The sequence below is a fragment of the Chelonia mydas genome, chromosome 1 (assembly GCF_015237465.2).
Source record: "Chelonia mydas isolate rCheMyd1 chromosome 1, rCheMyd1.pri.v2, whole genome shotgun sequence".
NCBI classification, from domain to species: Eukaryota; Metazoa; Chordata; order Testudines; family Cheloniidae; genus Chelonia; species Chelonia mydas.
In genome coordinates, this window is record NC_057849.1 from 240309230 (window position 1) to 240323122 (window position 13893).

The following is a 13893-nucleotide window of genomic DNA, read 5'->3' on the forward strand; positions in this document are numbered from 1 at the left end:
GCAAAGCTGGAACTTGAATCCACAGTCTTGACTTTTCTTCCCCTAGCCAATACTCTTTAGCTTATAGCTAAGAATAACGTATAAGTGGGAACTACTTGGATACCTTTGGTAAGAGGCACAGTATAAGACACTCAAGAGTCAAGCAGCACCAAGTGGACCTCACCCCCCACCTTGCAAAACCGAAAGGTGCCTAGAACACCACTGAGACTTCAGGCTCCATTTTGGATCAGTACAATCATCATGGGATAATCCCAAGGAGCAAGAGAAGGTAAAAATCTGAGCAGAGAAATTACTATTGGGGGCAGGAGGCAACTACAGTTGCCAGTTTAGGTTGGACGTATCCCTGCAGGTTCCATCACATGATATAATCTTTTATTCCTGCAGACTCCAGGACAATCCTGGAGGGTTGGCAACCCTGGAGGCAACTCTGTTTTCAACCAGCCTGGGGGGCGCGGGCCCCCTCTCAGCCCGACCGGCCACACTCTGGCGCGAGGAGAAGGGGCCCTGGGACTGAGGTGAGCGAGCGGGGGGGTGGGGGGGGACGGTAAGAGGCGAGTCCGGGGCTGGGCTCTGGGCGGTACTAGAAGGGAGGGGCTCTGTGGAGGTGAGGCGGCGGTGGGGGGGGGGGAGGAGACAGGTCAAGTCGCTCCCTTGCATTCGCCCAGACAATGGGGGAAATGGAATGTCGCCACCGGAAGGGAATCCTGCCATCTCTTCACACATTCCTCCGCGCCGGAAGTGGATGCGGCTGCCGCCGTGGCCGGTCTCAAGGGCAGAGAGCGGACTCTAGAGCGGGGGTGTGTCCGGATCGCTACCCCCGGGCAAGGGTGCGAGGCGGGAGGTTCCGAGCGTCCTGCGGGGGTCAGGGACTCTTTACCGGGTTGTAGGCGGAGGGATACCGTGTCCTTCACTTCCGGCGGAGGGATTTTCTCAGTACACGTAACTTCCGGCCGAGCCAGAGTCAGAGGAGGAGGGGGGAAAAAATTCCCCCTCCCCCGAAGGGGAAACAAAAACAAACGGGAGGAGGCGTCGCCGCGGCGGGTACCTGAGACCCCGGCCTGGCTAGCGAGACTGGGCCCCCCCTCCAGCTTCCTGCCCGGCTGCAGCCGGGGCCCGTAGGATGCGGCTCAGCCCCCGGCCCGGCTGGCCCCGGCTGTGACCCGGCCCCGGTAGCGGAGGAGAAGGAGCCCGTAGCCCCCGCCTGTTCCTGCGGCGCCGGTGCCCACCGCCCCCCCTCCCCAGCGCCGCCATGTCGGGGGGCGGCGGCGGGTCGCGCTACGCGGCGGAGTTCGTGCCCCCGCCCGAGTGCCCAGTATTCGAGCCCAGCTGGGAGGAGTTCAGCGACCCGCTCGGCTTCATCGGCCGGATCCGCGGCCTGGCTGAGAAAACCGGCATCTGCAAGATCCGGCCCCCCAAGGTACCGGGCGGAGGGGGGACTGGTCACGCCCACGAGTAGAAGGGGCTTGAGGTGACCCCGGGGGGGAGCCGGGCCCTCAGGGGTCCCGTTTCCTAGGATCTCTCCCTAGTGGGTGTGATAGGCCCCGAGGGCACCTCCCCGCGGCCCCGAGGGCACCTCCCCGCGGCCCCGGGGCTTTGCTCAGCCTCCGGAGGCGGCTCCCGGTTCTCCGGCTTCCTGAGGGCGGGAGCAGCCACGGACGCTCCGGCATTTGCACTGCCGCCTGGGCGAAGCTGGCCTGTGGGTGCCTGACCACCCCACAGGTGATACTTGGGAGCTCCTTTCGCCGCTGTGTGCGATGTAAAAAGCAGATGAAGTAACGTTCTCCCCTCCCCCGGAAAAAAAAACATGGCTGGGGTTTAAAGCCCTTCCGCCTCTACCGCCTTTCGGGTAGCAGATCAGTAAACCATGGTGTCTGTGTCAGGGACACACAGTTTCTGTGTATTTTTTTTGAGCCTCAGAAACAGGGTTGTGATAAGTCCATGGATGCATTAATACTGGTGAATACTTGTTCTCATTGCTGATGTCAGAAACTTCACTGAGCTCTGTTACATCATTTGTTTGGATCTTAAACTTGCAAAGATGGCTCACGTGAAAACTGTAGTTTATTCTTTAGGGGGAAGAAGGATTTTCCATTCTAAGATACTACTGTGTATAAACATATTTTTGTAATTATCATTAGAACTATCAGTGATCTGTTTGCAGACAGGAAATTTGGTATTTGTGTATTGTAGTTTAAAAAATAAAAGCCTAAAAACTAGGTCAGAGTGGCCAGATTATACTTGCAGCATTATTTTATGACAGTTTGCCCTGTAGAGGCTTCTGGTAAATGCAGCAGCAGCAGCTTCTCAGTAGAATCTACTTGGAACAATTTCACATTACAACGCAGTTCTTAAGTGCAGACAAGAATAAATCAACTTTAAAATAGAGTAGCAAAAATAAAAAGATTAAAAGGGTTGAGGGAGGAAGGAGAGGAGAACCCACAGAGCTGGTGTAGCAGTGAACTTAATAGTGGCAGAAGCTATTGCTTACATTTTGTGTTCCTCAAGCTTTTTCCTTCTGTTCTCTGTGATTTGCTGGAATCTGCTTAGTTGGCTTTGTGACATGGTGAAAGCTTGACTTCCAGGGAGTTACCCTTTCTAAACTAAGCAGAGTCCTTTGGCTTGATTGTGGAATCCAGGAGATTTGAAGAAACCGGTCAAGATTCTGTCCAGTAAAACATCTTGTGATTTCTTTGCAGTTGAACTCTTGGTTTTGGCCTTGTATGATTGATTAGCAGGTTGCATTGCAGTGATCTTCAAATTGAACCGTCAGGTTCAGTTTAAAGTCTTCAGTAATGATTAGATGGAACACTTTACGTTCAGCTTACTTATTCATTATTCCTCTCTGTTACTTGAAGTTGTGCATATTTTATGTTGTGCATATTTTAAGTTGTGAATATCTTCTCATTTTATTGTAGATATGCTGTATAATTTCTTAAATGTTTCTTAAAGTACTAGAAAATGTATTGTGCTTCCTTGGAAGTTAACACCAAATTTGAGTAACAAAGTTGGGTTGCACTGTGTTTTTTTTTTTTCTGCCCGTTTGACTTTTTTGGCCTGTGATGCTCTAAGATCCCATTTATGAGGGTTAAATTTCTGACTGTCGTATTCTCATCTTTATTACATGTCTAGCTCCCTTCACGTTCATATGTGCCAACATCCCTACCTCAAGCACTGTAGTTTATTTGAAGTTAGTTGCTTTTATTAGTTAAACTTTGAAATAGCCAGGGTTTACAGACCTTTTTTAAAAAGTCCTACAAAGTGGTAGCCCTACCATATGGTTCTGTCCTTGAAAGCCTCCACTATGTTCTAACTCAGTCTAAGATAATATCAATCTAAATATTTTAAGCTATGATATAGTTTATATTTCTACTTTCATGGGCTCCGTATTGAGGCAACTTAATAGCTTTTCCTTACTCCTAACTCAAATATTGGGAGAAGCTCATTAATTATGAAGTTGTTGTGCTTTTCTAAAATGGAAAATTCTCAGACAGATTAGAATACTAAAAATCCTTGATTTGCTCTTTCTGTGATCAGCTGACGATTTGCACAGTTTTGAAATTCTCAGGAGACTTTTTTGCATTTGTGGGAGAAGTTATGATACAATCCTTATATCAGACACAGTAAAATCTGTCTGTCTGTCTCTCTCTCTCTCTGTTTAGGACTGGCAGCCTCCATTTGCATGTGAAGTACAAAGTTTTCGTTTTACCCCACGAGTCCAGCGCTTGAATGAACTGGAGGTGAGCTTTTGCACCATTGGCATAATTCTATATTCGCACACAAAGCAATATAGGTCTCCTTGCTTGAGTTTTGCATCTTGACTGGTTTCTGGATTGGTAGACTTTAATATCCCACAGACCACATGAGTGCTTATAATTGGCACTAGCAGAGTTTGGATAAAGTAACTCTCAGACTTCGAGATCTGGTTTTTATTTTATTATTCAAAATAATCACAAGAAGTTTTTTATCCTAGGCTGAAAACATCTAAAATGAATGCCAAGGACCATGTTGTGTAGTAAGAGTAGCTAGTGTTTAGCCCTCAGAACTCCCCGCTGTTTTTTTCATAAGGTATTTACTGCTGTTCTTAATCCCCAAATTGCCTAATTTTTAACCACTTTGATAATATCTCTTAAATCTTTAAAACAAAAAACCAGCAAAAACCCCACCACTAATAGTTCATTTTATTGGTCTAGCCAGATGGTTAGAGTACTCACCAGGGATGTGGGATACCCCCAGTTCAAGTCCTCCCACCATGTGAGTGGGAGAAGGGATTTGAACAGGGATTGGCCACCTCTCAGCTATGTGCCCTAACCACTGGCCTATAGGATATTCCCCCCCCCCACCCCCCCAGCTGCTTGCAAAAAAATACCAACCAAAAAACAATGTAGGTGCCTAATGCCAAAAGAGTGTTTGCAGCTGAGAATCCTAAACAAATTGAGGTGCCTCCCTGTAGCTGGAATTAGGTGTTGAACTCCTGGAGAGTGGCAGGGCTGAGGACACACCACTCATCTGGGCATCTCCCATTGGCTAGCTTGGGCAAGGAGCCACTCAGTGTTCACTTTTGTGAATACTGTTCTGAAGTGCCTATATTCCTCCATATTTAAGCCTCTCACTGCCAGATGCTGGGACTGCTTGACAGAGGATGGATCACTTGATAATTGCCCTGTTCTGTTCATTCCCTTTGAAGCATCTGGCACTGGCCATTATTGGAAGATGGTGCTGGGGTAAGTGGACCACTGACCCAGAATGGCATTCTTCTGTACGTACTTGTTGTATGGGAAGTCTGAGTATCTAACCCAGGCTTTGTGAATCCCAGTGATTTTCTAGACACCTGAAAGTTAGGCGAGGTGATGCTGAGCATCACCATGCTCAAATTCTTTTGTGAATCTAGCCTTATTTGTCTCTTGGTTTGTGAGTGCGTCTCCTTGTGCAACAAGAACCACTGAGCACTCCAAAAATGCTCCAGGAGACCTTGCATAGTCCAAGGCATGTAGTAGGTTTGCTGTTCCTAAAATTTTTGTAATATTAACAAATAATAGATGATCTTACATTCCTGCCTAGAATGTATGTATGTTTGGTTTTTTTCATGAGTTTACATCTTGGCTTTAAAAAGAAAATTTTTCTGGGTAGGAAATTGGCTCATAAGTTATCCACAAGAGTGCAAAGTTTAAAACAAAAGTTTATGAAGGTTTTCTTCATTATTGACATTTCTGCCTCCAGTTGTTTTACAGGGAAAATGAATAGTAAATTGTCACATTCGTAGTTACATTATAAACATGTAAATAGTGTTTCCTTTGATTCATTTCTGTCTTGATTCTAGGCATTTCTTTCATGTCTGACTAGGTTCAGACCCATCTGTATTCTTGTTGTGATTATAGGCAATGACCAGAGTGAAACTGGACTTCTTGGATCAGTTAGCAAAATTTTGGGAACTTCAAGGTTCCACTTTAAAAATTCCTGTGGTGGAGAGAAAAATCTTGGATCTGTATTCTCTGAGCAAGGTGAGTAAGATTCTTCGGGGAAGCAGGGACTACCTGGGGTGATGGTAGCGGTTTTGTGCAAATTTTGCACTGGATATACCATGAAAACAAGGAGATACTTAAAATATTTGAAATCGGAATGATTACAAGGAAATGGCAGACAATTACAAGTACAGATAACAATTACATTTGTGTGTTTGGCTCAGTATGCAATATGAAAGTCCTGGAAAATTAACCAGTAACTTTACTGGCCAGTTCTTCTTTGCTGCTCTCTACACATTGTAGGGCAGAGCTGTAAGAGTGTAGAGCTCTTTGCAAGACTAAGGTCATGTCTACACTTGGAAATTTACCAAAATAGCTACTCTGGAATAATTATTTCGTAGGGGGCAGTGTGTGACAGCACAATAGGTGCCAGCCCTGAGTGGGAAGGAGAGCCTAGAACAGCTATGTTGGTATAAGCCCCCATGTGAGATACTTTGGAATAAGAGTGCCTTTTTCCAGTTTAGCTGCTAAACTAGTATTTTGCTGATATAAACTGCATCTGTACAAGAAGGGTTTTGCTTATATAGCTGTAGCAGCAAACCTTTTTTAGTGTAGATTAGGCCTACGAATGTGTGGTGGTACTAGCACTGCTAGATCAAAGCCAGTTTCCACTTACTCATCACAATGTACTTGTCTCAGGTGAGTGGAAATTTGTAGAGTGTGCAGTAGAGTAAGTGGTGTTGGAACAATTTGTAGAGTGAGGATGCTGAAAGCCATTGAACAAAACTTGTAAACCCTGTATACTTGTAAACAAAACTACTTCAAGCTGGGGGTGCTGCTGCATTCCTAGTTCTGGCACCCTTGAGTAGGGTACATTGCTTTAAAAGAGTATGCTTTAGAAGAATTTGTTTTTCATACACATTGCCCATAAGGCTGTCTATGTCTATGCTTAACTGTCTTTGGAAAGTATTGAAGGTTTATTTCCATGTCTGCCATGGTTTGTTAGGAAATGATACAATAGTCTTTGCATAATGCCAATGGGAATGATATTTGGGATACTGCCATGAATTAGAGCAGGGACCTCAGTTCTGTATGAGTTAATACTTTAGTTGTCTAACTAGTTGATAGCACAAATTACTTGCTTTGTTTAGTGGAAACTCACTGCAAAGATTTTTTATTTTGTTAGTATCTAGGTAATTGGCCATTATTGTTCAGAATGGGTGGGTATAAACTTTGGTTGCTTTCACTATGTTGCTCATCTTATAGAGTGAGTCACAGCTTCATTCACTCATTATGGGCACTCCATAAAGCTTAGTTATTCTAAGCTAAGGTGTAATCATAGCTTTACATAATGGATTCTCTAATTACTTTTAAAACTGAACTGGAGAATACCTTGTAATGTGAAAAAACAAAGGAAATAGAGGAAAGTGAGATTTTAATTGTTACTTGTGTTAACGATTATAAAAACTGACTACTTAAAATCTAAATGACTTTTCACTTAGGCTTTTACACTTTTGCACTTCACTCAGTTTAGAAGCTAAATTGATAATGTTTTCACTTTTTAGTTCCACTGCAGTAATTATGCTTTGGTGTCTGCGTTTCCATCAGTCCCTGCAGAGCTAGGCATATAACTTGGGCTCTTTGAGGAGGGAAGAAGTTTACCACCAAACTGAAGAGGTGTAGAAATGTTAAGAATCTTTACAAAATGTAAATGAAACCAGGATATGTCTATTTTTGTTTTAAACTGTTTCTCGGTGACCCTTAAAAGGGTGGGGAGAGAGTAGAAATGTGGTCAGTGTTCAGAGGAAGCAGCTCCTGTGACCTTCATTTGGAGACAAATGGACTGTTTTTCAGGTTAAATAAATTAGTCATATGTAGTCAAAGAGGACTTTGTATGTGAACTGATAGACTCAATGGCTATTGAAATAGTATTGGTGCAGCAGTACTGATCTAGTTGGAAGGTGAAGTCAGTGTCTCCACTTCTGACAGTAGTTTCTGTTTCATCCAGGGTTCTCTCTTGAGAATTTTGTAATTCTGGAGTCCTGAGCTTCAGTGCTTCCTTCTATATTGGGTCTATTAGAATTGACTCCGCTTCTGGCCAGACTCTTGTGTTTTTCATCAGACTGCACATCTGATGAGAACTGACTTTTTTTATTTTGTTCTGACAGTGGATTTGTATTCTTTCCAACACGTCGGAGAAGTGCTGCTTGTTTGTCTCTTTCTGCCTGGCACAGTATACACTTTTTATTAATTTCTGAGCAATGGAGCTGTAATAAAAGCATCAGGTGACCGAGACATGTATGTGTTTGTTAAAGTACTGCCCCTGCAGGAAAAAATCTCCATATCATAACTATGGATCTCTGAGTTTCACGGAACCTTTGAAGGTTTGGTTTGTATAGTCATGTATGGTTCATACAGAATGGTTGGAAGAACGCAAACTTCCTTAAAAAAGTTTCTAAAAAAATGTTTTGTTTCAGATTGTTGCCAGCAAAGGAGGCTTTGAGGTGGTCACTAAAGAGAAGAAATGGTCCAAAGTGGCTAGTCGACTAGGCTACCTGCCAGGAAAAGGCACTGGATCACTGCTGAAGTCTCACTATGAACGGATACTGTACCCCTATGAACTCTTCCAGTCTGGGGTTACCCTTATGGTGAGAGACTTGTTCCCTTCCATGATAGAAAGATGGGACCCAAACTGCATCAGTTTATTGCTGTATACTAAACTGTCACGTGTGGCTCTGTGCTCCAGAAAGCAGAAACTACTTTCATCAAACCAGCACCTGTTCACATTTGGAAAAATAGAATTAAAAGTTGCATTGTGATCTGGAGTAGTGATTATACTTTTAGGTTTCTTTGATAGGTGAGGGATCAGTTTTGTCAGGAATGGGATACAGGGCAAAGAGTGATGTACCTGTTTGGGAAGGTGTCTTTATTACTCTTTGTTAGGAAGCTGTCAAGATTCAGTCTTCTTATTTCAGGCTGCATGCAGTGATTTATCTCTTGTCCAAATGGCATGTCTACTGCAGTATGACTTCACCAGTAGCCCTATTCCTCAACAAACAGGATGATTCACAGACCGTAGAGAGTCTGATCCCCTGATCAATCAACCCAGTGTCCTTCTGTGCTCTGATCCTTTAGGGCATCCAAAAGCCAAACTTGGACCTTAAGGAAAAAGTGGAGGCAGAGGACCTCGGCTCTGATGCCCAGGCTTCCCCAAAGCAGGGCACAAGAATGAACGTTGTGCTGAAGAGAACCAGACGCATCAAATCCCAGGTACCCACATTACTTGGCCACTACAGACAGAGTGCATTTATTCTTTGCACCAGTGCAATAGCACTGAGCGCAACAGCCTTTGTCTGGCCGGTGGGAGCCCACGCAAATGTGCCACGAGGAAGCAGTCCTTTTTTTAAACTCCAGAGATATGTATCTCTTAGGCCTGGTCTATTCACAGAAATCATATCAACTTAACTAAAGTTTGCTTTTGTAAACAGATATAGTTAAACTATTTTCATATTTTCAACTGGCTTATGTTGTGTTTGTTTGCATCAGTGAATGCACCAATGCAAACTAAACGGATATAAGCTAGTTGTAAACTGATATAAAAGTGTGTCGACGTGGGGCTTGCATCCATTTAACTAAACTTTGTTTTTAGACTCGCCTTTATTTAAGCAGATGTAAGCTTGTGTGCAGACAAGGCATTACAGGCAGTGGAAAACTGTGGAAATGGGACCAATTATCACAAGATTGACTGACAGTTTTTTGTGAAGAGCTTGCAGTGGGGAGGGAAAATGCAGAGTGATGGCTGGGAAATCTGTTCCCGTTCCACAGCTTTTCTCCTGAAAATAAGCAGTCTCTTTTGTGTGGGTTAAGGCTATTATTGCTACAGCAACATCTGATATTTTACTAGGCAATATTGAAATTCCACAAGGACCACCAGTAACTTTCCCTTCAAACTGAAACAGCATCGTTTTACATGTCGGTACATCAAAAAAGACCTTGAAGTCTTGGCCTGATTTTCCCTCTCTTTGTTTCTTTCCCTGCAGTCTTGTTTAAGCAGGCCATCTCTGTTTCTGATAAAATAACGTGCTCATTATAAAAAGAGAATCTCTGAAAGTTTTTGGACTGGGTCCATGTGGCACGTTCTAGTGGCTTCTTGCTGGCCAGTCAGTGGGACGTGGCTGAAAGCTGGGTTTTAATTTAATCTTTTTTTACTATTTGCACCATGCCATTCTGGACGTATTTTAAGCACACTGAAATTTCTTTTCCATATCTAATGCTATCAAAAACGTGTCTTTTTCCAAAGTGCACATCTCATGCCACTCGGGCTTCCCTTCACTTTTGCTGAGTATCCCTCAGCTTTAGTAAATAGTATGTTTTGTTTCTCTTAGATTATGGTTCATTTAGACAGGGTTGTCTTTTATCTGATCTCACTTTTTGGCAGACTTACTACATTTATTTGTATGATGTAACCATATACAAAAACATCATATCAGTAGTCCTAGGCTGTGATCATGTGAGATCTCTCAAACTGTGTTGTCTTGGGTATGGTCAGTACATGGATGGGAGATACCCACCCAAGAAAAATCCAGCATGCTACAGGAACTGCTGCTCCTCACTAAGTATGTGGAACTCTTCTGAGTTGGTATTGAGCCATTGTCTAGGGGGCACTGTGCTATTGTGTCTTTTTCAGATGAGATATAAGAGACCCTACATCATTAAGATCTCATCGCTCTTTTTACAAGACTGCTTTCAGTAGTTTCAGTAAAACAATGGTATTCCTCACTCTCCCTTCTAAAAACTGTTCATAGTGTTCCTGGTACAGAACAGCTGCTGCATTTCATTGGTGGGTGAGTTATCTTCACACATATAGTCTGCAAAGCTCTTTATTGTTAACATATACAAAAATGACTTATAAAATCTAAGCATGCTTTCAATTATTTTAGCACTTAACAAAAGAAATGAATTCTCCAATTCCTGAGAAACTCAGCTCACTCACTTCACTTAATCAGGAAAAGCCTAAATATTTTTGATACATTCAGAAGATCTAATAAACTTGTTGGACTTACTGGGGAACTGAATTCAAAGCAGAGACATGTCACTTATTCTCCTGTTGAGAATGCCCTGCTGCCACCCGCAAATAGCATGACTGCAAATCTAGGGACAGTTTGCAAAATGTTCCAGGTTCAGTTGCAGGGCAGGTGCTTACGGAGAGAAGCAGTCTTTACTATAGACAGGAATCCAACCCACCTAGCCCTTTGTAGATTAAAGTGAACACCTTGATTTGTATCTAAACCAGCTGGGGAGCCTCTAGAACCCACATGTCTAATATGCCTCAGATGTGAATATCCATCAGATAAACATGCTCCTGTATTCTGCATCAGATGAAGATTACTTATGTAGAGTATGTTGCCAGTAATCCAACTGAAGGTAACAGTTATGGCTAACTGTGGTGATCTCTGTATCTGAGAAGAGTTTCTAAGTGGGAGGCAATATTACATTTTAAAAAGTAGAGAAAGTACTGTGGACCTATTACTTTACAGATCAATTAGCTAAGAATGAGAATAGCAACAGTTTGGAACTAGTGACTGCAAGTTACTTGAATTAAGTATGGTACTGCTGCATTTGTGAAACAAAGGTACTAGATTTCAGGAAAGCCAGATTTTAAGAAATGTAATAGAGATGCGAGAGAAGGATATATTAAAATTCTCCATTGTAAAAGAAGGTCGGGAATCTTTAGATTCTATAATTAAACCACAACTGGCTACAAACCCTCTGAAAAATAACTGAAAGAACAAGAAGAGGAATATTGAGAAGTCTTTCCAAAACCAAAGATCTGTTTTAACCAGTCCTATTCTTTTTCCCATTACCCCAAAATAAAACTCTTGTAAATGGGAATGGTGGGGAAGGCAAGCAATAACTTAGTAAAGGGGTGCCAGGAAAGGAAGAAAACTAAAAAAGATGAACACTAGAAAATAAGGATGACTTTACAAATGTTGGAAAGCAGGTCACTTATTAGATGAGGCGTTTCAGAGTAGTAGCCGTGTTAGTCTGTATTCGCAAAAAGAAAAGGAGTACTTGTGGCACCTTAGAGACTAATCAGTTTATTTGAGCATAAGCTTTCGTGAGCTACATGAAAGCTTATGCTCAAATAAATGTGTTAGTCTCTAAGGTGCCACAAGTACTCCTTTTCTTTTAGATGAGGAGTGATATTAATAACTGAAAAATGGCTTAGATACATTTTTCTTAACAGTTTTAAGGGAAATCCTGTTTAAAAATAAAGAGCAGATTAGGAATACTGGAAAATATGGAGTAAAGACAAATAAGCCATAAGGATGCATCCTTGGCTGTTAAGGGATTTGACTAATGAGCTTACTGAACTGCTGATAATTTATTTCTAAAAAATCATTGTGCTGGAAGGAAAGAGAAGCCAATGTTGCTTTAATCTTTTAAAAGATGTTATATTAAAGTGATACCAACAACTTCAAATCTAGAGAAGTTTTTAGAAGAGTTAAAAGTTGCTGGCAACACATCTGCCCTGAGTTCCCTTACCAATTTTTGTGGTTTGACAATCACACTTGACTATTTTGAAAACATTTCTGTGTTAGTGTGGGAGATAATTGCGGTGGAAACTGTTCAAAGAAACAATTTAACTTACTATATAAAAAGTGTTGGGAATGCACAAAGCAATAAAATAAGTTTTGTTCTCAGTTATAATAATCTTAGGTGCTACTTGTTATAATAATAATAGAAGGTTAAAAATATCTCATAGAAGTGACTTTTCAAGTTGATGATGTCCCTTGAAAGGATGAGGAATTGGATAATCCATAATTGGATCCTGTTACAGTGTGTTCTTGATTTTTCGGTTTAGCAATTGTGGGACGATGGAGTAAATAAAGAAATCTGTTAAAATATTAGAGGAAAAAGATGGTGATGACAAGTCTACTTCATTGCATGCTCAGTCATAAACCCTAGTTAGGAATAATAACATTGTGCGCTTATTAAACCGCGTTGTTAAGGCAGAATAACTTCGAAAGCACGTATACTGTGTGACTGTTGATACAAGTGTGTCTGAGGTTGTTAATTTTTTTTTTTTTTTTTTGCTAGAGTGCAAGTTTGAAGTTGTGAGATATATGGCTTTTTGGTATCTGTTGGAGATGGAAGTGAAAGCCTCATGGAAAGTTGGAGCGCGTTACACTGTAAAAGTGGCATGAGACTTTTCCCATCCTATCCCTTTAATTCCATGCTTTCACAATTTTGAGTTGGGAGGTGTCTTGATGCAACCTTAAGTGTCACTAAATGAAGTGTGGGTTTTAATAATCTTGAATGTTTTTGATATTCATAGGTTAGTCTGTTTGTGAACAAGTGCTATTTGTTCTATAGGCATTTATTAGATAGAATTTTTTTGGTTGGTTTCCTTCTGGTTACATAACTTGTGCTTTTGATACATGTGGTGTTCCATTTACCTGATGAGAGGAATTAGTGGTTATAGATTGTGAAGCAATCATTACCTTTCATTACCTTTTAAATCATTACCAATCATTACCTTTTAAATATGTTTATTTAGAAGTATAACGAAATTAGAAGGACTAAGAATTGAGAAACATGGTTTATATTTAAAAAAAAAAAAAAAGGCAGGAAAGCTTGATTTAATTTTTATAATTCTATCAAAAAGCAATGTGAGAAGAGAACTTGATAGATGTAATGTCTGGATTTTAGTAAAGAATGATAGTCAAGTTAATTTTTCAAACGAAAGTAAGGATTGGGATTACGACAGGCAAATGGACTAAAAATTGCGTGAAAATCTGTAAATAAACAGTGAAGATTTAATGAGAACATTGTGTTTGGGGGAAGGAGGTAATCTGATACCACTGGGATCTCTCATAAATCCCATTTTATCTGTTTTCATTAATCATATGGAGTAGTGGGAAAACAGTGTTCCCATAAAATTAAAGGGACGCCGACTTGAAAAATCACATTTGTCTGAATGGTGTACCTGTATACTAAAATATTTTATTGCTATGTTTTGGTTTATATGCTTTGTACATTCTCATGGACATCAAGATCAGTTACACCATTGTCCAATGTCAGTCAGTTTTTCACTTGCTAGAAAGATTTCTATGAACGTAAAGAGGTGAACAGAAATACCCTTTAAAATGTAAGTAATAGAGTGCTGTATCAAACTGTATTTTAAAGTCAGTTTTTAAAAATACAGGTTGATAGTGTCCCTTTAAATTATGAGTGGGAACATTACCATTACCAGTGGGAACAGAGGCATAACACAGATCTACGGATATTTGAACATGAATAGAAAATAACTGATATTCAGAATGGAAAGTTGCAAGTTAATATACTGGGTGACAAAATGAGACCAAACACAGAATCCAGTTGGAGGAAAAATCTGGACAGCACTAGTGCTAAACAAAAACCAAAAAAACCC

The 13893-nt window shown here is 41.3% G+C and overlaps 1 protein-coding gene across 2 annotated transcripts in view; it reads left to right on the plus strand.

The window, feature by feature from the left end:
* Positions 1 to 653: 653 nt before the first annotated feature.
* KDM5A (lysine demethylase 5A) overlaps positions 654 to 13893 on the plus strand; it is an 83943-nt gene continuing 70703 nt past the window's right edge. Inside the window, exons 1-5 of one of the 2 annotated variants that reach the window (XM_037878110.2) lie at positions 654 to 1417; positions 3660 to 3737; positions 5376 to 5498; positions 7937 to 8107; positions 8595 to 8729. In XM_037878110.2, coding sequence (XP_037734038.1) covers positions 1250 to 1417; positions 3660 to 3737; positions 5376 to 5498; positions 7937 to 8107; positions 8595 to 8729 — 675 coding nt within the window. In that variant the 5' untranslated portion in view covers positions 654 to 1249. The remainder of the gene's footprint in view (positions 1418 to 3659; positions 3738 to 5375; positions 5499 to 7936; positions 8108 to 8594; positions 8730 to 13893) is intronic. The other variant, XM_037878118.2, reaches the window with a different exon arrangement.